At 38.7% G+C, this 27,531-nt stretch overlaps 1 protein-coding gene across 1 annotated transcript in view; it reads right to left on the reverse strand.

The window, feature by feature from the left end:
* LOC134751859 (ryanodine receptor) overlaps positions 1–27,531 on the reverse strand; it is a 175,998-nt gene that overhangs the window by 136,790 nt on the left and 11,677 nt on the right. Inside the window, exon 2 of the mRNA XM_063687375.1 lies at positions 1,520–1,632. Within this exon, the coding sequence (XP_063543445.1) occupies positions 1,520–1,576 (57 nt within the window). The 5' untranslated portion in view covers positions 1,577–1,632. The remainder of the gene's footprint in view (positions 1–1,519; positions 1,633–27,531) is intronic.

Here is a 27,531-nt window from a genome sequence, read left to right on the forward strand (position 1 = left end):
AGCCACGCTTTGCAATTTTTAAGCCGCATTTAGACGGGCCAAGAAATTGCATGCGATTTTCGATACATTGCGGTATTTAGTCGACCGAATTCGTTGTACTCTGTAATTATACTCATACTCATACTTTATTGGTAATATAAATTACAGGTTAGAGCGCTGGTGGCCTAGCGGTAAGAGCGTGCGACTTGCAATCCGGAGGTTGAGGGTTCAAACCCCGGCTCGTACCGATGAGTTTTTCGGAACTTATGTACGAAATATCATTTGATATTTAACAGTCGCTTTTCGGTGAAGGAAAACATCTTGAGGAAACCGGACTAATCCCGACAAGGCCTAGTTTCCCCTCTGGGTTGGACGGTCAGATGGCAGTCGCTTTCGTAAAAACTAGTGCCTACGCCAATTCTTGGGATTAGTTGCCAAGCGGACCCCAGGCTCCCATGGAGCCGTGGCAAAATGCCGGGACAACGCGAGGAAGATGATGATAAATTACAGGTCAAGAATTAGTAATATATCTAATACTGCATGCATGCAAGCTCTTTAACCGTCTAAATGAGGTTTTAGTATCTGGGAATCTGAGCTCTGACTCGCATCAGTCGTTCGTCTGTAGTTACCTAGCTGGAGTGACTCTGCGCTGTGCGATTGCGGCATCGAGGACCAGACCATGGAGCCCATCATCCAGCGGTGCCCACTGCGCGCATACTCGGGTGGCCTGGATGACCTATTAGACCTGACGGCCGATGCTGTGCAGTGGTTGCAAAACTTGGATGTTGCCTTATAAAATAATATACTGTACATAATTTTTGCCTATGTGACTATATCGCCATACGATTAAATAAGTTACCTAGCTGACATTTCCTGACGACATGTGGAAGCATTCTTAACTAAATGTCGTGGCTGCCAAACCCCAGGCGGTTATATATAGTAGCTGACAACAGATCCGTTGTCAAGAGTTCATTGTTCTTTATAATTATAATCTTTGATGAATAGGGCCCAAATAGTCGTCAATAGAACATGCAAATAATGTAAACAGATACAGATTTTGTTAGCGTTTGACACATAACCTGACATTTTACGAAGGTTATTTTCCCTGAAATATAAATAATTAACATTTAATTTAACTAAAAACTTATATAAACAAAATATTGAAGTATATACTGTTGATAGATGGTTGTCCTTTTAAAGAGCGAGATTACGAAGTAATGAAGGTAAAATGGTCTGTTTACATTATTTGCAAGTTCTATTGACGACGACTTTAAGCTAAAACATTATATAGAAGCAAAGACAGTCGTGACATAAGTCGTGATCGCCCAGCAGGGTGTCCAGAAAGCTGGTCGCATTGCCACGCTGGATAGCAATAGGCAGTTGAGCGAAATAGTGGCTAGCCCTTAGGTCACCCGTAGTGTTTTAACAGCTCCTTATAGAGGCGAAGGTGTAGCTAAACTACCGAGGATGACATACTTGCGACGTTTGGGACGAAAGAGGTTGACTTTTGGTCACCCAAAAATTAAAATTGTAAACTTACCGTACGCAAGAATGAAACATCATCCTGCTCACTTGCTCCTCCTTCCGCTTCCGCCATTTTGTTTATTCACGTTCAACTGTCAGAAATGCTGCTGCATCGCTCGCACACCATATCTGGAAAAATACAAACATGCATGAGTATTTGTTGCATTCGATTGAGATAAAATGCTACCTACAGAAAAAAATGCTATCGGAGAAAAACGCTACATGAAAAACTGCTACCTGAAGAAAAGTGAATACGAAATATGACGATGAAAAAACTATGCGAAAATTCGTTAAGTACTTTTAAAAATCGTTGCATGTTATGACTCATTTTGCGTTTTGTTTTTACCTAACCGAATCAAATAATAAAAAATATCTAATCAAAATACTTAACAATAAAATCAATCATTTTAATTTAATTTAAGCTAAGAATAAATTAAAAAGTGGAAAAATTACTGCCTTGGGTGCGACATGAACTCACGGCCTCTGGATCGATACTCCAGCGCTCTGCCAACTGAGCTACCAAGAACTCATCCATAGTCAGCAAATCTTCCCACTATATGGGTCTAGGGTATGGGTTTAATTTCATTTTTAAGAATTGTGAAAAGTGTATTTACATTTCCTTTCCCCATTTTGTTATCTTTATTCAAATTTGTTGTTTTCCTATACAAACCTTTTTTTCTAGAATGTTACTGACCATAATTAACAAAATAATATGAAGTTTTCTAAAAATAATATCATTGTTTTGTTACCTGCCTACTATTTAGCTTATTTGCATTACAAAACCATTTGCACTACGAGTACAAATACAGGCTAAGCCCAAATTCCTTTGTAGTCACGCGAAGTTTGTAAAAGACATGATTTAATTATGAAAATGCTCTGAATGACACGCTCCATTTTGCCCCCTTGACGAATAATAGTAGATTGTTAATTAAGGGATGAAAGGCACTCATTATCGCCGAGGTAGTTTGGCGCTCGAACGCAGTGAGAGCGTCAATAGTCCGAGGCTAAAATGATGCCTTTCACCCGAGTTAAACACTCTACTTTTCATTTCGAATACGAGAAAAGTAATATAGGTACATGTGTTTAAAAAAACACTGAATACTGAGTGAGTGAGTGAGTAATTTTATACTATTTCTTGAGGGTACTTTGAATTTACAATTTAGGAAAAAATATAATATACTAATCGAGCTGTTTTCACATCAGTTAACTGACGGATTTTGCTCACTGCAAAAGCTGCAGAACTCACGGCGCGATTTGGGAAATGAATAGAGATTCACTAGATATGAAATAGTAAAGATATGTAACGTTCCTCGGCAATAGGCACCTTATGGCGGCTGGCGCTTACGTCGCATAGCGCTGCAAATTATTGCGGCGCTATGCGATAGATAGATAGATAGATAGATTTTTATTCGGTATTAATCATACATTGTCAATTACATAATAAAAATTGATTACAAAAATCATAATAAATTAAAATTATTTAAATTCACATAAAAATCAATGTCGACAATTTTGAGATTCTAATACTTACATTAGGAAATCAGTAAAATATTATTCAAATTAAATACTTACAATTACAATAGAAATAATCACAATTACATTAGAATTAGAATTAGATGGACGAAAATAATGGTCACAATTACATTTATTACGGGGATTTGGACATACTTCATTCGTCCAGAAACTCATTTACCGAATAGTAGGCGTTCATTGTGCAATAATTCTTAAGTTTACGAACAAAAGTACAGTCGGTGTCAACGGTTCTGATTGGCTCGGGTATTTTATTATAAATTTTTGCTCCCATTATACCAAGTGATTTACCGGTTTTTTTAAGCCTATGCGCGGGGACAGCCAGTCCTGGCTTCCTCCTTGCGGAATTTCCCTTTGCCACAGGGAACTCATGCGGGTTTCTCCTCACATACTTGCCGACCTCGAAAACATAGAGAGATGGTACTGTCAAAACTCCAAGGTTAATAAAAAGCTGTTTGGCTGGCTCGTCCGTAGGAACACCGCATATTAGTCGGACAACTTTCTTTTGAATTATGAATGGCCGGTCCCTATCAGCTGCCAGGCCCCACAGGTCTATTCCGCTACTCAGGTGAGTATGAAAGTAAGCGTAGTATGCTGTCATAAGGTTCTGCAGCGAAAGTGTACGTCTTAAGCGTGACAAAGCGTAGTAGGCAGAGTTAAGTTTCGCACATAGCGCATCAATATGCTCACCCCACTGCAAACCCCTATCAAAAGTGAACCCAACGTAACGGGTATGATTAACAGGTTTAATTTGGTTGCCATTAACATCAACATCCAAATTTGATTGCACCGTACCACTGAGTGTAAAGTGAATTAGGTTTGTTTTGGCAGCATTCACTTGCATCCCGTTACTCTCAAACCAGTGCAGCAATTTAAAAATAACGTCCTTAGTATTAGACTGCAATTCCTCATGGTTACAGCCGTGAACGATTGCACAGATATCGTCTGCGTACATTACAAATTTAACAATAGTGCTGGGAAATGGCAGATCATTCACGAGCAATGCAAAAACGGTATTCCCGACATTCGAGCCCTGAGGCACGGAACGGTCCCCGATAGATCCCAGCTCAGACCGATCGCCATTTATATCTGTTATTTGACTACGGTCAGCCAAAAAAGATTTAATAATGTCTAAGGCTGTACCACGTACACCATAATGCTCTAGTTTAGACAGTATCAGTCCATGGTCAACCAGATCGAATGCGCGGGATAGGTCAAAAAATATAGCAGCCACATACCGTTTTGCCTCCAAGTTGTCAAGGACAGTTCGTAGTAGTTTGCGCGCTGCGCCTACAGTAGATCGGCCCGCCCGATAGGCGTACTGCTCATCGCTGAGTGCTCCGTTCTTGTTGAGAAACCCTAGGAGCCTATCACAAAGACCTGTTTCAAAAATCTTGGAGACTGCGGGTACAAGGGATATAGGCCGATAGTTTTTCATTGAGTCTTTGGCACCCTTCCCCTTGTAAACCGGAGTCACCCTGATTCTCTTAAGTGAGTCTGGATAGCAACCATTAAATATTGAGCTATTGAAATATTCGCACAAATGGTAAGTGAAGTTTAACGGTAGCCTATAGAGAATTGAGGTAGGGAACCCGTAAACGTCTTTAGTTCCCTTCGTTTTAAGTTTCTTTAAGATTTTTGCTACTTCATCAATAGTAAATGGTGCAATAAACATGGTAGACCCCTGAGACGGGCGGATAACGCACAACAGGCGCATTGCGTCTCCCAGGCGCGGGCGCACAGGGGTGTCGCGCACTACGCTCAAGTAGTGCTGGTTGAGCGCGTCAGCAAGCTCCCGGCCGGTGCCGCGCTCGCCGCACACCGCTCGACGCAGCACACCGAACTCATCCCTGCCACCGACTCGGTCCCTGCTAGTCTCGGCCTTAATTATGTCCCATAAGGCAAGGGATTTATTGGAGCTGGACTCGATTTTTTTATTCATAAAGGCCTTCCTGGTTTTACTGAGAAGACTGTTATGCTTACATTTATAGCTATTAATAAATTGCGTTAATTGAGTATTGTTTGGATGAAACCTCGCTAGTAGCCCCAAAAGCAAAAGAAACTCTTTGCTGTTTGCAGTCTCCTTATTTAACCACACTTTGTCTCTTGGCTTAATAGGTACTTTCTTGATAGGACAGAGGATTTCAAATGTCCTATGAAATTGCTTAAATAGTAGCTCAAAGCTATTAGTACTTGTGAGTGAAAACATAGACCAGTCAAAACTCTCTACTTTATCTAGGAATTGTGTTAGCTGTGTTTTGTTCGTAACTCTTTTCGTTACGTAACGCGTATGATCTCTTATCGTTATAAACGAGTATTTAAAAAGTATTGCACAGTGATCACTTATGCATGTATCTAGTGGGTTAACCGATACAGATTCTCGAGGCAAATTGGTATATGCATGGTCGAGGCAAGATGCCGAGCTACCCTGGATTCGAGTTGGAAAGCTAACCATAGAAGTTAGATTAAATCGGGTCAATAAACCTTGGATGTCACGCCTTTGCTTTGTCCATTTCAATAAATCTATATTTATGTCACCCATTATCAGAATATTACTATTTTCGTTGGTTAAATAACTGAGTAATGAGTCTAATTGGCGAATAAAAATGTCCAAATCACCCTCCGTATTCGAGCGGTACACACAAATTATAATTAAATTAATGTCAACAACTTGTATTGCAGCTATTTCCACATGCATTTCTTTAGAGTAACTACACAGGTCGGGTCTATCTATAACTGTTAGCTTATTGTGGGCATAAATACACACACCGCCGTGTTGCCTAGTTGGACGACAAAATTTCGAAGTTAAAATATAATTATTAATGTTTGTCACTGTTAATTCATTAAGTTGTAACCAATGCTCGGTAAGCAGTAGAAGATCATAATTGATACCACCTTGAAGCAAACATTCAATTTCCGCAGTCTTATTTCGGAGACATCGCACATTTTGCATCAAGATATGCAATTGTTGTTCACGTACACTACTAGATCCGTTTTCCTTATTGCTCGCCGGCCGGCTGATCGCAGACTGAGCCGCGCCCGGCGCGGCGGGAGCGGACGAGAAACCAGTTCGCGAACTTCACACCGGCGGGCCACACAGTCGGCGAGCTCAGGTGTTCGTACATATGTTCCGGGAATCCTATTATAAACGAGGCGTGCCTTGTGGAGTTTATATGCCTCTTTTCTACGTAGTAGTCATTACACTTTTCGATTTTGTTTAGGAAAAGCACGATGTCCTCTTTGGTGGTATTCGGCTCGAAACACCAAGCTTGAATGTATTTCATTTGTGGCACAGCTTTTATAGTCTCATCAGCTTGCCCGGTTCCCACTACTATAGACTTCCGTTTCTTGTTCTTTTTATTAGTGTGTTTTCTCCATTGCTGGTCACCCACATCCATATTAGCATGATCATCCTCTGTTTGTTGCAGCAAGTCCTTGTCATTGCTCAAAATAGAATTGTTGCCGAGCGGCGAGTCGTTTATTAGCGGCGTAAGCGCTGTTTTTATGGCCACAACCGGTGTTACATTTCGGCTAATATCGGAGTCCCGAACATCAGGCGATTCGTCATGCTTCGGAACCTCTCGTTGGATCGGAGTGACGTTTCCTTTCTTTGTCCCACTCGAGAGCTTACTTATGCTTGCGGCTGCACTTGTCTTCGCTAGGCGCGGGGGTCGTTGGGATTTAACAGTCTGCGCATGCGCAGGCGCTAGTGCTGGCGCGGGTTGCGTTGGCGGTGCAGACGTAGTCGATGGTGATTGGCAGTTTACTTTTGAACCGCTGTCATTGTTCTTACACAACTGACAAATATTCGTTACCCGGTCGAATAAAATGCAATTTTGCTCAGTTACTTTTACTTCGAGTGTGTTCACTTTACTCACGAGTGATGTTACGGTCTTTTGCAACTCGCGTATCAGGTTTTCAAGCACTTTCGTCGACATTTTGCCGAAATATTGAATAAATACGCGGAGAGCAACTACAGTGCAACCGAACTCTACCCGGGGGGAGGGAATGGCTGGATATAAGCGCCATCCAATATTAATTGGAGCGGTGTTAATAATAGCGTAAGCGCCAACCGCCATAAGGTTCCTTTACCCGTGGGACGTCACATATGTTTACTATTTCATATCTAGTGAATCTCTAATTCATTTCCCGAATCGCGCTGTAGTATATTTTGTATAGGTATAAGAAATTGTCAGGAAAATCAAATTCAAAGTTTTGTCCCTATATTCATCACCCCAAGCTGGTAGAGAATGCCTTTAGGCATTAAGCCCGCCATTTGTACCTTATTGTTTATATTGTGCAATAAAGTTTTAATAAATATATTATCAGGCCATACATTCTCACCTAACATTTTGAATACTTATTTCTTTCACAGTACACGGTTTCAGAGCGCCGCCGTGCAGAGACGGCGGCGCGCGCGCAACTACTGTAAGATCGGACGTGTATAGACGCCCTAGATCGTAAATAATACTAGCAGGCTTCCGCTAGGGCTGGGCTATTAGTGTACTGGCCAGGGATCAATCAAATGGTACACATCTCGTACATAACAAAACTTCCGTGAGACACAGACATATTAAATATATAATAACGGGTCACTCACGTATTTTAAGTCGAAAAACGCTCGACTATTCATATTCTGATGACACTCCTCGGTACGGAGTGGAACATGTCGAGCGTTTTTCGACTGAAAATACGTGAGTGACCCGTTATTAATATATTTAATAAGCTCGTATATAAATTAGATTCTGCCTGCGTAATGGACACCTCTCATAGTTCTCCCGTACTTTCACCCTCCTACTGGATGGAACTTGGATTAAAAAGTATCCTTACGTTTTACGTACGTATAGTAGACGTCAAAGATAACTTAAGAAAACTTTTGTAAATTACTCCATTGTAATAAAGTAATAAAGTGTAAATTTTAATATATTTTTGACATCGACTGTACCCCAGGTAGCAAAGTGACGTCAGCGACGTCATAATGACGTAATTATGGCGTCATAATGACGTCACTGCCATCATAATAACGTATAAATGGTGTTAGGGACGGACTGTACTTAATCACAGTCAATTGTCAGCCTAGGCGAAGCCGAGGTTGACAAACGTGTGATCTGAGGCTTTCTTATTTATTGGCCGTGTTGTGTATACAATTTTTCGGCACCGGAACAAAAAGCGGCAACTTCGTTCAGCACAGGTGAACTTAGATCTTATTAAAATAAAATAAATTAAATAATAATTTATTGCAGATCATAACAATCCATAGATTTTGTTAGTTTGTCTTAAGCTAAGTACCTAATACTAATGTTAGTAATTAAATAAGTTATTCTACAACTAAAAAGAACTAAACACCATACAGGTCAATATACAGGTCGCCCAGTTAAGACCACCAGGTGCCTCCATATTCGACAGTCGTACCTGTCGGATAATACTTTCAGAAAGCTGTTGGAACTGCTTCTTGCTCTTTCCATTAAGGAGGCTGAGCGCTTACGCAAGATAGCATGGAAACCGTCTGTGCGCGCCTCTGCAAACATCGTCGAGGCGCTGCAGAACCTTGACAGCCCCATCAGCATTCTGAAAGCATTATTATACTGAACTCGGAGAGCGTTTGCGGATCGCTGGGTGTACCTAACCCACAGGCTGCTCGTGTAAAAAGTCTGACTATAGGCTTTAAAAAGCGTTATTTTAACCTTGTCTGTACAGCGAGCGAACCTGCGTGCAAGCATGTTCCCACGAACCGCCAACGCTCTCCTTTCTCTCTCAATAATCTAATCTTATCTATATCTAGCTAGGATATAATATTAATAAATTAGGCAGGTAGAGAAAATTCACTCAATAAACGTAACATCATCTTTCTTTCTTGGCAAAGATGGATGCGGTGAAATTAATATCCCATTTTATCGCTAATGCGTCCCGTCGCTTTGAGAGGCGTTTTAACCATTAATATTAAATAAGCTTAATGTACAAAACTATGCAGGTACCATTTGAATTTTATGCATAAGGAATTAAGTATTAACACTTAACGTTAATGTCCTGTGTCCGTATATTAAGTATTAACAGTAACACTGTAAATCAACGACTTTTTTTATTTAATTTGCACACTACATTAAAAATAAAATACAGAATTTGAGAAAATCTTAAAAAATAATATAGTTACATGTAAAAAATCCGCAACGCAGGCTTCGTCAGGTGGCTACAAATAGTACAAATGCAACACACACACACACACTGTAAATTGATCATTGTTTGACATTACCTTAAACCGGGATAGGTGATTCAGCAGAAAACTATTTGTGTCGCCAAAATTATTTTTCGTTTTTACGAATTGTATTACTTATCGCAGAAAACTTGTTACTCAGTAAGGTTAAGCCTTAACCTCCGTTAAGGTGTCTTTGGACTTAAGTTGGCTGAATAGTATGCTTTTGCAATAAGTTTTACGAATTAATATAATATGGACGACGGGTCAGAACTTAGGTCACAATCTAACATATCGATCCGGACCAGGAGACAAAAATATGTACACTACTTAGACACAAACTTTGGTTCTCCCTATGACCCTAATTGGATTAAGCACTCAGTATAGTAAAACACATGCCGTGGTCCGGCTTGCGTGTAAAAACTAGGTGTTGGCTACTTAAATTAATTTTCTTTACATCGAAATAAGACTGAATTAATCTAGATTATTAACCTACTTCACACTGACTTCAACCTATTCTACTTTGCCCTAAGGTTGAGTGGTACTGGTAGAGAATGCCTCGTGGCATTAAGTTTGACTTTTTCACTGAAAGGAATGATTGCATAACAGTAACAAAATATTCTGTTACTACTTATTCAAAAATTGGGACTAGCGAACTACGTGTTACATCAGCCAACAGGTCGGTTGGTTACAACAAAATCAGTTGTAATATTGATCAAAATTCATTTCTTTATTACTTAAGTTTAGTTATTTTCTGAATACCTCAACGAGTTCCGCTAATTATTTTTTCAGTGTGTACATTCAGTTTTTCTATTGTCCAATTAAGTTAAAATAAACAAATATCCTTTAGTAAAAGCTATTGAAGATAATAACGATTCATACCGAATATTTCACACCTCGAAACCGTTTACTCATCCTAGTGAATATTAACGACCCTACATTAACGGTATTGTTAAGACCTATCTTAACAAGTAACAGATAAGTAGGTATTAGCATACCTAAATACCTACTTACCTAATCTAGATAGATTAAGTCTCACAATCGTCTGTAGGTGGCACCACAGTCCTATGATATGTAAAGGTGACATCTACCGAAACTCTTGTGTACTAGCATAAGTGCTCTCTAAGCTAAGCTATGTCAATGTATGTAATAGTTCATAACCAATCCGTAGTGTCATAGTGTGGCGCTGTACTTACCTATATAAGCTTCTACATGTATGTAGATCAAACGACTTTTTTCCAACGAGCCTTCTGTTAACATTCCACCTAGATATTAGTATTCCCTGCTTTCATTTGGTCGCCATTACCTCCAGCGCAGACAGGTACAATCCGTACCGTATCGACAATACAAGGAGCGGTACAGGCCTGTTGATGTTTTTGTTGGGTGCACATATTAATATCTGTAGACATGGACTAGGTAATGTACCTATAACTACATATATTTACTTACATATAGTTGGAATAACCTACATATGGGTTCTAGAGGCACAGTGTACAATTTAATGTAAATAGTTAATTGTAATTGTAATTTCATTGTTAATCTAATTGTAATGTAATGTAATTTCAATTTATTTTATGTATTAAGTTTAATTTGTAATTTTTATCTATGGGTTTTTGCCTGAAATAAACATATTGATTGATTGATTGATATATTTAGATAGTATGCGCACATTTGCCCAGCTTTTCTGGACGTGTCATAAAACCGATGTTTATAAGTACACTTATAACAAAACCTCCGTAAGACACATATATTAAAAACACTCATGGATTTAGAGAAATGCAAAATAAGCGCGGACGTGGCAGGCCCAGACGGTGATGGCGAGAAGACTTAATAATAATAATAATTAAGCCTTTTATTTCCAATAGATTCTAACATAATAAGATTACATTCATGCATAAATATATTAATTACATTAAAATCATATCATAAACTTAACACATCATTAACTATTAACGTATCAATAATTAAGTTTAGTATTAGTACAGCGTTCATTCGTAGAATTTATTAGGTAATTTACATATAGGATGTGATAATTTTAACTAAGTATTTATTTATTATAATTATTTCCTTATTTCTATTGGGCTGTCCATTTTTGGACATAGGCCTCCTCCCTCCTGCGAGAAGACTTAGACACCTTTATTAATAACTGGCCGGTTTACTAATGTATTGCCAAAAATCGTTTCCCAAAGTATTACTTCCCAAATTATTTTACGCAAATTATTTGGCAAAATTTCATTTCGCAAATTTTCATAATCCAACCTAACCTAACCCAACCTAGTACGTCATTTTCATTTCGCAAGTATGGGGTTGGGAAATGAAATGGTTGCGAAGTAAAAAACTTGCTAAAATTTCATTTGGGAAACGAAACTGATGCCATTAGTTTGTTGGGAAGTGAAATTTGGCGAAAAATATTTTGGCTAAACGGCGGTATCCCTAACTGGCCGGAATAAGCTCAACAACGGGTGTCGTTGAAATCAAGGGGAGAGACCTTTGCCCAGCAGTGAGACACTATAACGGGGTATTAAAAAAAACCGGCCAAGTGCGAGTCGGACTCGCGCACCGAGGGTTCCGTACTTTCTAGTATTTGTTGTTTTAGCGGCAACAGAAATACATCATCTGGAAAATTTCAACTGCCTAGCTATCTCGGTTCATGAGATACAGCCTGGTGACAGACAGACGGTCAGACGGACAGCGGAGTATGTATGTATGTAATTTTGTACTTTATTGTACATAAGACAGATTACAAACACAACAAAAGAACAAAAATATATACAATGTACAAAGGCGGACTTATCCCTGTAAGGGATCTCTTCCAGCCAACCTTAGTAATAGGAAGTCTTAGTAATAGGAGTCTTAGTAATAGGGTCCCGTTTTTACCCTTTGGGTACGGAACCCTAAAAAAGGTATGTGCCTCAATTATTTATCTCATAATAGTCCTTTGTTTTTTCCCTAAAGTTTAAATTCCATCGAGTCATCGGATATCGCTTAGCGCTCAGTTTATGACATTCATTCATCCCGATTGAGACTTCATTCATCAATCAAACCGTTCCCGCCTCCTGTCAGCCTTTCATTTACATGTAACTGAAAACCACTGAAAAAATATATAATTGTAAATTAATACAAATGCGAAAAGTAGGAAGTTCGCAATGATTGGCAATAAATTAAAAAACCGGCTAAGTGCGAGTCGGACTCGCGTTCCAAGGGTTCCGTACATTACACAATTTAAACAATATATTTTTATGTGAAACGTCTTTAAAAAACCCGTAAGGGTCGGATCAAAAAGTAAGTAATTAAGTACGACTCACGCTTGACTGTACATTTCTAATAGGTTTTCCTGTCATCTATAGGTAAAGAACTATTTTGTGTATTTTTTTCAAAATTTTAGACCCAGTAGTTTTGGAGATAAAGGGGGAAAGGTCATTTTTTAGTTATTCTCTTAAATAACTTCTAAACTATTTATTCTAAACTTACAAAAAAAAAATATTTGAGATTCTCAAAATGAGCTCTTTTATTTGATATGTAACACGATATAGTTTGAAAAACTTTATTTTTTAATTTTCCCATTTACCCCCCAAAACGGGCCCCCATGTTAAAAATTAATCTGTTTACGTTACATTTCCGTCTTTGGGTTACAATCTTACATATGTGTACCAAATTTCAACTTAATTGGTCCAGTAGTTTTGGAGAAAATGGGCTGTGACAGACGGACAGACAGACAAACAACGCACGAGTGATCCTTTAAGGGTTCCGTTTTTTCCTTTTGAGGTACGGAACCCTTAAAACACGATAGTGTTGTTGAAAGACGTGTACCTATTACACACATGTAATTTGTTTTCGCTAGAGGTTTATTAAAACGGATCACCGCGGGTAATGAGATCCCTAGCTGGGTATTAATTACACGATTAAGTCCCTTTTTAACTACAATCTAATAACACTTTGTATAGTCAAACATACATAATGATTTAATGATAATAGCGCGGCCAGCCAAGAAATAAAGTGACAGGGACTATTAAAAAATCCGTTTAGTGCCAACGAAAACCGGCTTAGAAAGTGATTTTTGGCAACCCTGTTTGACCGACTTCACAGGTCAAGGCAGCTCGTGTAACAACCAAGGCAACTAGTCAATAATCAAGCGATTTTCAACTTTATCTCCATGTAAAGAAGAATATGTAGAAAGCATTGTTAATGCGGCAATTCCACACAGAAATTTAGGCACTAATCAAACGAAAGACGACTTTATGACTATGGCATAAAGACTGTATAGAATGCATTCATAACGTGGTGGATATCTCATTATTTTAATCATGTCCAATGTCCAACCCTATTTAACAGCTGAATTGCGATGCAATGTTCTGAAAAAATAAAAAGTGACAAAACGTTGCTATTTATTTTGAATTTCCTCGCGTTATCCCGATATTTTTGCCACGCCTCATGGGAGCCTGGGGTCCGCTTTGACAACTAATCCCAAGAATTGACGTACGCACTAGTTTTTACGAAAGCGACAGCCATCTGACCTTCCAACCCAGAGGGGAAACTAGGCCTTATTGGGATTAGTCCTGTTTCCTCACAATGTTTTCGTTCACCGAAAAGCAACTGGTATAAATATCAATTTTTTTTTTTTTTTTTTTTTTTTTTTTTTTTTTTTTTTTTTTTTTTTTTTTTTTTTTTTTTTAGGCAAGAACTATTTAATTACATATAATAGTCAAAATATAACGTAATAAATATAAGAGCCTCGGTAGAGAGTATCATTTCGTTCCATTTGGAGTTGAAACTCTAGGTCCATGGGGTCCCAGCGCGCATAAGTTGTTTGCAGAAATCGCGAAGCGTCTGGTTGACGTAACTGGTGACCGAAGAGCTGGCGGCTTTCTCGCACAACGTATCAGCATTGCGATACAGCGGGGAAATGCCGCCAGCATCCTTGGTACAATGCCTCAAGGGCCTATTTTAGATTTAAGCTAGTTATTAATTTCGTTTACGTAGTACCACTGTATATATTTTGACTATTATATGTAAATATCAAATGATATTTCGTACATAAGTTTCGAAAAAGTCATTGCTACGAGCCGGGGTTTGAATCCTCCGGATTGAAAGTCCACAACATATACTAATCTTTGCGCTAGGCCATCAGCACTTATTTATTATTTGCTATTAAAAAGTAACATCTTTTTCTATTTTGTCCGAACTTATAAGTTTCTGGCCGACCGCATGTAATGGTAGTAAACTTTTGTAACGTTAGATGGAGCTTTGCTTTACTATCACGTGCGCCGCGAAGCTCTTCCATGTGTGCGTGCTAGCGGGGAGGGAAGAAGCTATCGAGAGTATCGAGCGTGGCTTATATTACGAACCGGCATTCGCGGCTGCAGTAGGCCCTTAAGGTCTAATTAATAAAATTTAAATTGCAATGACATGCACTGATTTAAAATTACTTCTTTGTAAACGTTAAGAGCAACTTGCACCATTCACTAACCCCCCCGGTTAAACCTGGAGTTACACTGATTACCAGTACAATTTAACACCGGGTTAACGGTTTAACCGGTGCAAGTGGCCCCAAGTCATAATGAAGAATAATTTCAACGAAATGCTTGCACGGCACACTCGCTTCGCACGCTTTCTTTGAATTATTTATGACTAAATCTAGAGTGGGATTACACTAGGAATAGGATCTACGTTTTTATTTACTTAGTGCTCATCTAGTTGCATTTTATACATTGTCTGTTTGGGGTTCCGTACCAAAAAGGTCTGGACCCGGGTATGTCCTTAAACTACGTCCAAAAGGACCCGGGTATGTCCTTAAACTACGCCCAAAAGAGAGGTATGGGCACTGTGAATGACATCTCGCTTTGTGTGGTAGGGCACAGGACAGCGGATGTCATTCCAGATCTAGAGCAGAGCCCAACTGGGGAGGTACCTCCACCTTACAGAAAACCGCAGCCAAATAACACTAGACCCTACTAATAGTATTGTGTTCCTGCCGGTGAGTAAGGTTGCCAGAGCTCGAGGGAGAGGAGTGTTAGGGTCGGCAACGCGCATGTAACTCCTCTGGAGTTGCAGGCATACATAGGCTATGGAGACTGCTTAACATCAGGCGGGCCGTATGCTTGTTTGCCACCGACGTAGTATAAAGTAAAAAGGTAAGAGTCTGTCCATCTGTCTGTTTATCACATCGCTAAATATCTGCTACCAAAGGCCATAATGTCAGAGTAAGGTGAGTGAATCTGCCCCAAGTGAGTTTTGGCTTGCTACGTTTTAACGTAGAAAACGAGATAAGTGCTCTTATGCTGGTTCTACTCAACTCTCATGTCGCCAGTGCGTTTGGATTGAAACACCTGTCCGCATTAAATCCTTGTTTCCGACGTAGCATGCATTATGCAAGCACTATTGCTTCCGGGTAAAGGCGGGTAAATGCAGCTCACAGTTTGCAGCACTCCGTTCATTGAGGGGACTACTCGGAATTCTAATATAATGTGTCGAAATCAGAATCGGTCAAGCAAAAAATGTTTGCGATAACGACTTTACGAACTAACGTTCGTCGCGACACCGTTTTGCCGGGTAACAGTTTATCAGTGTCGCAAAGGCGTACGTCGCAGGGCCGCTCTGTAGACCAGATTTGTTTATCGCAAGTTTGTAATTTAAAAATCAATGACGCACTAAATCTATAGGGACCGTGCGCGTTGGAGGGTCTGCCATCTTGTGGCCTGACTGGGAACCATAAACATGTACATCACATGTACATTGACACTTCACGCCAAAGCAAGCGCTGCCATCTTGTGGGCTACTTTGGAAGCATAAACTACACATTTACGCCTCGCGCCAAAAATCTGACGTCTCCTGTGCTGCCCCCTACAGTTTATGCACGCTCCCTATTTTTGCCTTTACTTTGCCTAATTAATGTCATTACCGGGTCTAACGCGCTTAAATTTTTATTATTTTACCTTTTTTCCGACGTTTCAGCTAGGTTACACTAGCTGTGGTCACGGAAGACAATGACATTAGTTGTGTACAAAACGCGAAAGTTAAAAGTGTTTATTTTGCCTGTAGTTAATTGTTTCTAATATAAATAATACCACAAAAACTAATAAGTCGAAGCCAAACTGAGTCCACCTTGGCCGGGACAAAGTGTGAAACGCCAGTATGAACATCGCATTTGCATAGGAGTTACCTCTTCGGTTCAGTGTGAGTTTGGCTTGACCTTATTTTACTTACCTACCTACTTTCCTGCTTTTTACCTGATACCAAACATTTTTACGCACTCGGGACAGTAAAATCCGCGTTTCTACATCAATACTAGAGAATATCAAAGGAGTTCCGAAAAATGTTTGACTATTTCAAAGCTGGCTTTTTATGACAGTCTATTTCTACGCCTCTAACTACGAGCTAAATAAAATGCAAGTTGAATTATCGCGGCATTTAACGAATAAATCAACTAAACATTCATAGCAAACAGAGATAGTGTTAAACAAATACACAAAGAAATTTCAACTGTATTTTCCTGACATAAGGATAAAAATTGAATTGGCAATTATAGAGACTTAGTACTGAGTATTTGCGGTGAATTCGGCTAGTAAATTGCACCAATCAGGATGAGTTATGGATGGCCACCGAGTAAACTAGTAGATAGACTTATTTTAGTATAGTAGTGTGCAATCCATATCTAATACATTTCTACCAATACCAATGTATCCTGTGAACGACTCGACAGGGTCTCTTCGTAGGCACTTTTCGCTACAAAGCGTAAAAACGCCTAACGTATGAAGCCTCGCAACGTCAGCTGCTGCTTTGGTGGCTTGAGAAACTATAGCTAGCCACCCAAAGTAGAAAAATAATGTCCCGGTTGAGAGTAGCTTTAAAGCAGTAGAGTTTTTAGAACACCCTTAGTTGCCGCATAGAATCTATGAATATCTAATATTCACTTTCAAGCTGCCTTTCCATTGAGGTGGGGATGTGCGAAGATGAGAGGAGAAGCTGAAAGAGTCAATCAATAGTATCGGTTGTAATTGAGCGGAGCGGAGTAGAGAACGAAAGCTATTGGTTGATTTCTGCACGTCTCCTGTCATCTCCGTTCTTCTCCGCCTCAGTAGGAAGGCAGCCTCAAACTGTTGGCGGTCTTTGGCTAAAAAGAAATGCCAAGTGGTCATTTTGCTCGTTTAGGTATTTTTGAATAGCTCGACCGCTCCGATATATCTGACGATTATAAATCTCATGCTATCAACTTTTCAAGTACTACATGAACACGTGATATTCTTTTTTCACGAAACGCATAAAAGCAACATCCTCTGACTATTGATAATAGACCTTATAACTTTAAATTATGGTTTAAATTCCCTGTTAACAGTGACAATGGTATGTAGTCATTTGGCAGTCGCCCAAACAGGGGACAATCACACCAGATTACCTAAACCTCGTATTTTACCCGAACGTGTGTTTATTGTAAAATCAACCGTGTTCAGTAGGAATTCAAGTTCATATTTTAAGAAACATGTAAACGAGATACGAATTCGTGAAAGTAATTAGTCGACTGTCGAGCTAATGTTAATGATAACGTTTCTCCAAAAAACATTAGGTCTTACACTCGTCTGTCGTACAAAATATCCATAAAATCGAATATTTAGTACCTATTCAATAATATTTTTTGACAAGCGAAATTGAAAAAAAAAATCTTTGAATGCAGTTTTGTTTCTTTTTAAAAATAAAAGAATGTTTCCTTAAAGTAAAAAGAACGAACTTAAGGATTAAAGGCACTTTACCTCCAGGGCCCATTAATAATAAATAAATAATAATAAATATTAAAGGACATTCTTACACAGATTGACTAAGTCCCACGGTAAGCCCAAGGAGGCTTGTGTTATGGGTACTCACTCAGACAACGATATATATAATATATAAATACTTAAATACATAGAAAACACCCATGACCCAGCAACAAATATCTGTGCTCATCACACAAATAAATGCCCTTATCGGGATTCGAACCCAGGACCATCGGCTTCACAGGCAGAGTCACTACCCACTAGGCCAGACCGGTCGTCAATTAATGTTTTTTAAACCTGTCATATACCGTGTAATAAAAACTTAACTCTTCTTCTGTATCATTTGCTCCTCAGAATAATGACTAAAGCAAAGAAGCCGGGCAAAAATAAAAGCTTGGTAAAAGATATCGTATTCACAACACGTTATTACTTTTTGTCTATGAGTGAGTGAGATAACAATCCGCAAGTTCCTTCGTTTTTTTCAGTATTGTCATAAGATAAACTGAGGGAAATGTCAAATGGTCCTATGTGGTTCTATAATATAATCCAGCCAAATAAAATATATGTTCGTTATTTCACAGGTAGGTGTCAACTGTAACAACTTGACATAGTCGTATTATTTTAGTTGAAATATTTCGGGATGTTTCAGCGGTCATCTTGGTTTATTTTAATTATATTTTTGCTATTCCTGAAAGATTGTTGGAAAACGTGCTGAGTTTTTATTTGTAATGGTTTGAAGTTCCTTTTGTGATAATGTCTTGTGTGATCGAGGGCTGTAAATCGCATACAGGAAGAAAAGAAAATACGCACGAACCGATAACCTTTAATCGGTGAGTTTTGTTCAATTTTGAAGAAATTTATTTATAGGACCTCACCCTAAACATAGAAATCGATATGTTGTTTATGTAATTATTACTTGCATTCAAGTCTATATAGATTTTTGCATATATTTTCGAACTTTTCTGCTAAGTATGAAAGGTTATATTTTTGGCATAGTGATGTATCGACCTCAGATCAATAACCTATCGACATTTACAGCTTTCTTATAGTTTGGCCCAGGACTGTCTCATTTTAATTGATGAGTACAGTCAAGGGCATAAATATATATATATACATTCCCAGTCTCAAAAATATGTGTACGCTCAGACAATAAAATCGTGTTCACATATTTTTAAGCCATTTGTCTGGATCGATATTTTTGCCTTCGACTGTACCTATAGTTTTCTTTGTTCTTACTTACTGACAGATTGTGTTTGCCAGACTATAGTTTAATACTAAAAACCGGTCAAGTGCGGGTCGGACGCGCGCACCAAGGGGACCGTACTTTTTAGTATTTGTTGTTATAGCGGCAACAGAAATACATCATCTGTGAAAATTTCAACTGTCTAGCTATCACGGTTCATGAGATACAGCCTGGTGACAGACAGACGGACAGCGAAGTATTAGTAATAGGGTCCCGTCTTTACCCTTTGGGTACGGAACCCTAATAAAAAGACATTAATGATCATTGATGAATGTTCCTTTTATTAATATTGTTGGTCACAAAACTCAACTTTTTATTTCAGATTTCCAAAGGACGAGGAATAGGGGATATTACTGCAATGTTCTTCCACCAGAGTGCAGCACTAGCTTTTTTAGTGCACCGTATCGTAACTTATTCATACTGTACCTTTAACAGGTTTTTGACAAGTTTTCAGGGGACCTACCGGAAAACTCGAATCCGAAATTTCGTTATCTAGCTGCCTCTTTATCGCTCGAATACGCAAGAGTGACAGAGATGTTAGATAACGAAAGTTCGATTTTCTTGTTTCGCGATAGACCCTCAGATTGTGATAGTGGCGCCACCTACGCCGAGTTTCGCGTAATATTCCCTATTATTAAATAAAAAAAATATATTACACGAACGTTTTTTTTTCATTTCCTATTTGGTACAGTCAGCTGCAGAGAAAAGGTACCCCACGTCCATACTAATTTACAGAACTTTGTATGCAGGGGGGGTGCCTTTTCTCTGCAGCTGACTGTACATGACTAGAAACTATACTTAGTCTTTTAGCATTAGAAAAAACGGTAAACCATTTCCACGTGTCTTTTTATTGACAAGTTTTTTTATAAATATAGCAATATTTTAATTATGAATGAAAGCAAAAGTATGTAAATGATCGTATATTATATTTGTTGTGACTTATTTTCAAAGTGTTTTTCGATAAAACGACACGTTAAGATCGCTCGCCTTCTTTCTAATGATAAAAAAATGAAAGGTATAGTTAGACGGTTCTGAGTGGTAGACTGCAAATGAGATAAAAGCTATATTAGGTACATGCATTAATCCTCATATCAGGCGGCTCTTTGATTCCAAGGATTGCATAATTTTTATACTTTTTAATGATTTTTAGAATGTGAAAATTATAAAAAGTATAAAAGTTATGCAATCCTTGTATTCCACGCATTTCATTTCATTTCAACGAGCCGCCTGCTACAGATTTCTTGAAATTGCTGCGTTTTTTCAGGTTCAACTTTCATTATATGATTATTCTTTTACACGGCACATAAACGTATGCATAATTTATCGATATAAAAAGTCGACACAGTCACATCCCTAGCAAATTATCAAACTTATGACACCGTACGTAAATGAGAAATAACAAGCATATATGCATCTCTTTTCGGCACATTATCTAATTCGTAAGGAAGTAAAGTACGGGTATACATATTTGCGAAGCATTTTTGCCCGACTTCTATGCTTTAGTCATTATTCTGAGATTTGCTCCACCGTTATGTTAATTCTTTTGCGATTATATAAAATTCATATCTGCTTTTTTATTAATAAATTTTGAACTCTTGTACTCATACTCATTTATTCATAATATGTGGTATTTCCATAAAATAGGAACTTATTGTCGATGGCGCTTACGCCATTACTAACGATGCTCCGCTATAAAAACAATGCTGCGCGACGCTGTGCGGCGTAAGCGCCATCGACAATAAGGTCCCTTTTCATAGAAAATGTCCGATATTCTTAAAATATTACATGTCAAACATCAGAATAGTACATTTTACAACTAGTGTGAAAAGACATTTCACACGTGTTGTAAACGACGTTTTTTAATACAATTGCGAAAAAATAATAAATTAATATATCATTAGTAGAATCATACCACCAAACCAAACCAAAACCAAAAGTACCTATACAGCCCGCGATACTTGAGCTGCCGCAGCCCGCGATACCTTCATACTCGTGCGCGCCCCGGCCGCGGCCGCCGCGGGCCCGGCGCGGGTTGGTCAACGACACCTCCTCATAACTCACGAGGCCCTGGTACCTGCTCAAGCTAAATTACATTTTAACTGCGTTTCGAAAGTATAGTTTGGAACTAAAAAGTAAAAAGCACTAGTTCGAGAAATTGAGCTTCTCGCACGCTACGCAGCCACAAAAAGTACCACTTTTTGAGCAACTGTATTAAAAAATAAATTATTATCATCACATAATTGAGAATGAAAACAAATTATGTCTAGAATTAAAGTTACAATAAATCATTATGTTCATTAAATTAAAAATACATTATAAATAATTTTAATATAATTTTTATAAATAATTATGTCAAGATTAAAATATCATGTCATGTTAGTAGTTAGTACATAGGTCGGGACGGGTATGTCGAATAATTGCATTACATGTATTTGTTTCGTTTCCCTAACTGATGGCAACCCAAGTAGCACCGATAGCTGTATAGCAGCCGAATAATGACTGTGTAAGAGATAATCAGTTACCCTGACATTATTCGGCTGCTATACAGCTACTGACTACTTTTTTTTTTTACGCAGGGGTAAATGCATTTACGCATCTCACCCCCCGGGCTGGGGAAGCCGGGGGGGGGGGGGGGTGGTATGTGGGACTCGCTCCTCCCGTACATCCTCTAACCAGAGGATGGGGAGGAGAATACCCACTAACATCCCCTGCGGCGTCACCCTCTCAGACGTTGTATGGGGGCATCATGGGCTCGCGCATTCATTCTTCCACCATGCCCCCCGTGCTACTGACTGCTTGGGAAGAACACCGACAAACTATCGTCATTCGCTATCCCGCTCAAGTATCAAGTTTACGACTCCTCGTTTATCGTTTATCGATACTTTGCAACTATCTCTTATATCCCGAGTTATAGTCAACAAAGTGAGTAGTTTCGATGATGGTAGGTAACCTACTTAGAAAAATTTTGACTGAAAATATGTACATACCTAGTACATAAGTGAAAATAAGTTTACGCGTACGTGTAAGATGTAAGAACACCTTAGACAATAAAGTCGTGTTCACATGTTTTTGAGCCATTTGTCTGGATCGATAATTTTGCCTTCGACTGTACATAGAGTGAAATATTTTAATTTTGGACCTATTTTGTACCTTGTCACAGTGACAATAGTATAAGAATTTTCGACCGTACTTCGATTTCTTCTTTGACATCGTAATTTATCTTTCGTAGCGTCGCCATGGATTCCAGAACTATTTTATTATAACACGAAAACCCCAAAATGCGCAAAAGTGCGAAAGTCATGTAGTTACCTCTATGTGTCCAATTGTGAAATATTTGAAGTGCGTCGCGCTCGCTCTGAAGTGCAACTACAAAAGTGAAAGCACTATCAATTTAAAAATACTATTTGCATATATTATATAAATAAATTTTTTAAAGGGAAGGAGTTATTTTATATCTAAATGATTCACAAATAACCTTGAGAAATGTTTTGATTTGCTTGCTTAACAAATATCAATCATAACAGCTTAATGCGACAATCGATTTAGATTAGCCACCTCTCTACATAAATAATATCTTTAAGTGTCAATCAGTAAAAAATATAGCCTTTGTCACCCTCGTCATAAAATCGGGTCGATTAACACTTCAATCATCATCATCATATCAGCCTTTTATCGCCCACTGCTGAGCATAGGCCTCTCTTCCAGTACGCCAGTTATCCCGGTCCTGAGCCAATCTCATCCAGAAGTGACCCGCAATCTTCCGAATGTCGTCCAAAGATTTTTTTAATGGCAGTATGGAGAATGCTGTCGATTCTGAGTAGAATGAGCCCAAGAATGTCCAGATTTGAAAGAATCAGGTTTTCAATATTTATTTTAGAAAACTCCCACTTCTCAAACTATTCCCCTGAAATTTTGGTTCGATAATTATACACGGTGTTTTTTTTACTCCGTTAACCTCGGGGTATGGCTAAGTACATTTAAGGAAACTGAATGGTATAGTTTTTTTGGTGTTTTTGTTTTTATAAGTAATTAATAGCGTTGTTGTAACACGGATATCATATTTAAATACACCAAACAATTAATAGTTATTTGTTATACAAGGGTGCAAAGTTGTATTTTACCCGCGAGTGTAGAATTGAAACACGAGCAAGCGAAAGGATTCTATAGGTGAACCACGAGCGAAGCGAGTGGTTCTAAAATAGAATCCTGAGCGTAGCGAGTGTTTCAACACACGAGAAGTAAAATACATTTGCGCCCGTGTGTAACACAAAACTTTTCACCTCACTATAGCGAGGAAAGTGCAACATCCACAGGCGTTAGATCATCTTCATCACTGGAATCACTCATTACTTTACGATATTATAACAGAAAACTCTGGAAGTTGTGTATTTTTACGCGAGTCGGTGAGAAAGGGTTTTAAGTAAAAAAAATTGTTGACAATGTTGACATTTCTGATGTATGAAATGTCAACGATGCGTTTTGAAATTGCATCGACTCAACTTGTGCGTTCAGAATTATATTTAACATCATTATAAAAAAACAAACGTTTCTTATGGAATTTTAAGGTTTTTGACTTAAAATCATTAAATAAAGCTAAATTTGGTATTTTTTATTAGATTCTCAAACCATTTATTTAATGATAATTAATATCGAACGAACCATTATCATGAGCGTTTTACGTTTTGTTATCTGTCAAGCTACTTAAACACGCTCCATCCAAGGTCAAATTACTTTCCCCACTAGTGGATAAAACGCGTTTTTCCCCGCTTGTATTGAAGGATAAACGACAACTTTCCGAGCTAGTGAGGGGAAAAAACTATTACATATCAATGACATTTCGAATATCGATCGTCCGAGACAGTACTTGCGTTTAGTAGCAAATGTATAAACTCATATTAGGGCAAGTGTACACGCTCGTAGGGGAGTTATTAGATTAAATTAAATCATTGATTAAGTATCTCCAAAATTGAGTTAATTACAATGCCGGTTTCTTTGAGAAAGCTACTTAATTTAAACTTAGGAATGCACCCTTGAAATTTACGGACTTTATAAAAAACACTGCGTATGGTCTTTTTATACATTCAAAAATAGCTGATTTGAACTAGCGAAATCTTGCAGCTCACGAAGCCTATAGTTACTTAATCTAATAGTTATAAATCTAGGGACAAAACAGAAAGTCTTTGTTCAAAGCACAAAGGAACCATACAATCAACACTAAACAGCCTAAATATTGTCTCTCTAATAATATGGAAATTACCTCCGAAACTTTACCGCCTTGGGAAACACTGAATTTGCCAACACAAGCAATTATCAACTCTCAATGTATGATATTAGGACTTAAATTACAATAACAGTTAGTGTTTGCAAATGAGAAAATTTGGCACAGGCGATTTGGTCACTTAAGTGTAGAGACGTAGGGTTGTTTTTTTAATTAAAGGTAAATTGGATGTTGGAAATTGGCTGTGATAAGTAGAATATTATAATGCTCAACTATAATCTTTTAAGTCTTAAGTTAGTAAAATAAGACTAACCTGTTGGTTTCTATTTGTGTTACACACGCAGTAAAATAAAACCTATTCTCTTCTCGAAAGTTACTTTTGTCTCACACACAGTTGGTAACCGTTAAGGGGCCCACTGACTATCAGTCCGCCGGACGATATCGGCCTGTCAGTTAGAACAAAAATTTGACAGTTCCCAACAACTGACAGGCCCATATCGTCCGGCGGACTGATAGTCAGTGGGCCCCTTTAGGTTGGGAAATCATTATTTTGTTGAGTTGTCACGTGGTCATTCGGCAAAATAAATACATAGATAGATAAAACGTTGATTTGGATGCTGCAAAAACACACAATTTTATAAATAGGTACATTACAATCAGAACAAAACTAAAATACTTATGTACTAAATTAAATTGACAAAAAAAATACTTAAACGTGAAAAATTAGTTTTTAGTAATTAGCTGTACGCTGTGTGCATTGCAGCAACAACAAAAGGGTTCCGACTCAGCTATACGCTCCACTCTATTGAGCAAAGCACTGATATTCTGCCGGAAACCAGATCACGTTACAGTTGGGTAATAAATTATATTAACTGATGTTTTTGAAGTTGTTAATTAGGTTTTTAAAACAATAAAAGATTCATCAGTGATTCACGGTTAGTTTCACTAGACTTATATTGACCGGGATATAGACCGTGATTACCTTTTGTATTATTTGTGACAATGACGTTCGCAAGTCAGCTATTGCTCAGCATCTCCTTGAGTCGGGTACAAATCACTGGATCGAGTTGCATAGTCCCAAGGTCATTTCTACAGAACGCTACTATATACCAAGATTGGTAAGAGAAGCCGTTGAAATTCACAAATACAAAAATTTCAATCGTGAAGATGGGTTTAAACTGTCACATGTGTGGAATCCTGTGATTTGTTTGTGTAAAAAACCAGTGATATCCGAATGAAACACGCGTAGTGACACCGTGAGTGTAGTGTGTTTGGACAGACCAACGAGTGTGAACGCGACCGGACCAACAAGTGTGAATGCGACCGTTGGTAACGTTGAAAGTGAACGCAGCCGACGCGCAAGAATGAGGGTAGACCGAGCGCTGTCTACACAACTTTGACACCCACCCGCTATCTTCAGTCACCCGTGAACATGATGCATGTAACTGCGTCGAAATATCGGGAGCTCACAAATAATACAAAAGGTAATCACGGTATATATCCCGGTCAATATAAGTCTAATAAAAGATTCAGTCTGCAATAAGTCGAGTGTAATGCAATAAACAGACGGTACCGCAGGTGTTTGGCAATTGAACTGCAGATCAAACTAACACGTCACCGTGAAGGCTGGCATCCACTAGACTCGCCGAGGCGAATCGAATCGCAATAATTCGCCTCCTATATTTTCTAATGCAACTGCGTCCATTGGCGGGCGCGCCGCGTCTCTTCGTCAATGGACGCAATTGCATTAGAAAATATAGGTGAATTATTGCGATTCGATTCGCTTCGGCGAGTCTAGTGGACGCCAGCCTTAAAAGAAAACTGGCCGCTATTTCTAGAACACATGCTAATAAATAATTCACACGTAATTGCGTACCTAAACTACACGCCTTTCGGGGGTATTAAAATTTCAGAAAGGTATGGGCACGTGTTGTTTCTAGTTGCTACCTTATTAAGTGTAGAAAATACATGTAATTAGGAAAATCTTCATCCAAAATTATTTGACCATTACCTAGTAGGAAATTGGTAGCCCAGTGTCATAAAAGCGAGAGCGTTTCAAAACACGAGGCTGGCAATTCCTATTCCAGCCGAGGCTGATATGTAAATAATAGGTAAGGATTGTTTTAATAGGCTGCGAAAAACGTTTTTAAGCACGTCGCAGTCAGTAATGTTACAGAGATAGTCATTGCCAGCGCGTCTCACAAAATGATCATAATCAAATCATTGCTACTGATTCTACTGAAATTCATATAGAAATTTGGAAGATTTGAGGGAATAAATAATATATAACACAGAATCTTACAGTCAGCAACAGAAGTTGCTAAGCGGGCGAGATATTCAAAATAATCTCAACGCGACTTTATTGTTAAGAGAATAAGAGCATGTCAAGGTAATTTTGAACACCTCGCCCGCTTAGCAACTTCTGCTGCTGACTTTACGAATACACAAAACTAGCCACAACTCCTAAACGGTTATGTTTTAAGCGAGGAGTTTCATTTGGCAGTTATTTTGCTTGTGGGAATTGTGGCCAGCTAAATGAAATTAAATTTTCACAGGCGAAAATAAATAAATAAATATTTGGGTACAATCTTACACAGATCAACCTAGCCTCAAACTAAAGGGGCCCACTGACTATCAGTCCGCCGGACGATATAGGCCTGTCAGTTGTTCGGAACTGTCAAATTTTTGTTCTAACTGACAGGCCGATATCGTCCAGCGCACTGATAGTCAGTGGGCCCATTAAGCAAAGCTTGTAGTAACTACTACATAATGTGATATCAAAGTCAAAAAAGCGCTGGTGGCCTAGCGGTAAGAGCGTGCGACTTGCAATCCGAAGGTCGCAGGTTCAAACCCTGGCTCGTACCAATGAGTTTTTCGGAACTTATGTACGAAATATCGTTTGATATTTACCAGTCGCTTTTCGGTGAAGGAAAACATCCCGGGGAAACCGGACTAATCCCAACAAGGCCTAGTTTCCCCTCTGGGTTGGAAGGTCAGATGGCAGTCGCTTTCGTAAAAACTAGTGCCTACGCCAATTCTTGGGATAAGTTGCCAAGCGGACCCCAGGCTCCCATGAGCCGTGGCAAAATGCCGGGACAAC

Source organism: Cydia strobilella, chromosome 23 (genome assembly GCF_947568885.1).
Source record: "Cydia strobilella chromosome 23, ilCydStro3.1, whole genome shotgun sequence".
Classification (NCBI taxonomy): domain Eukaryota; kingdom Metazoa; phylum Arthropoda; class Insecta; order Lepidoptera; family Tortricidae; genus Cydia; species Cydia strobilella.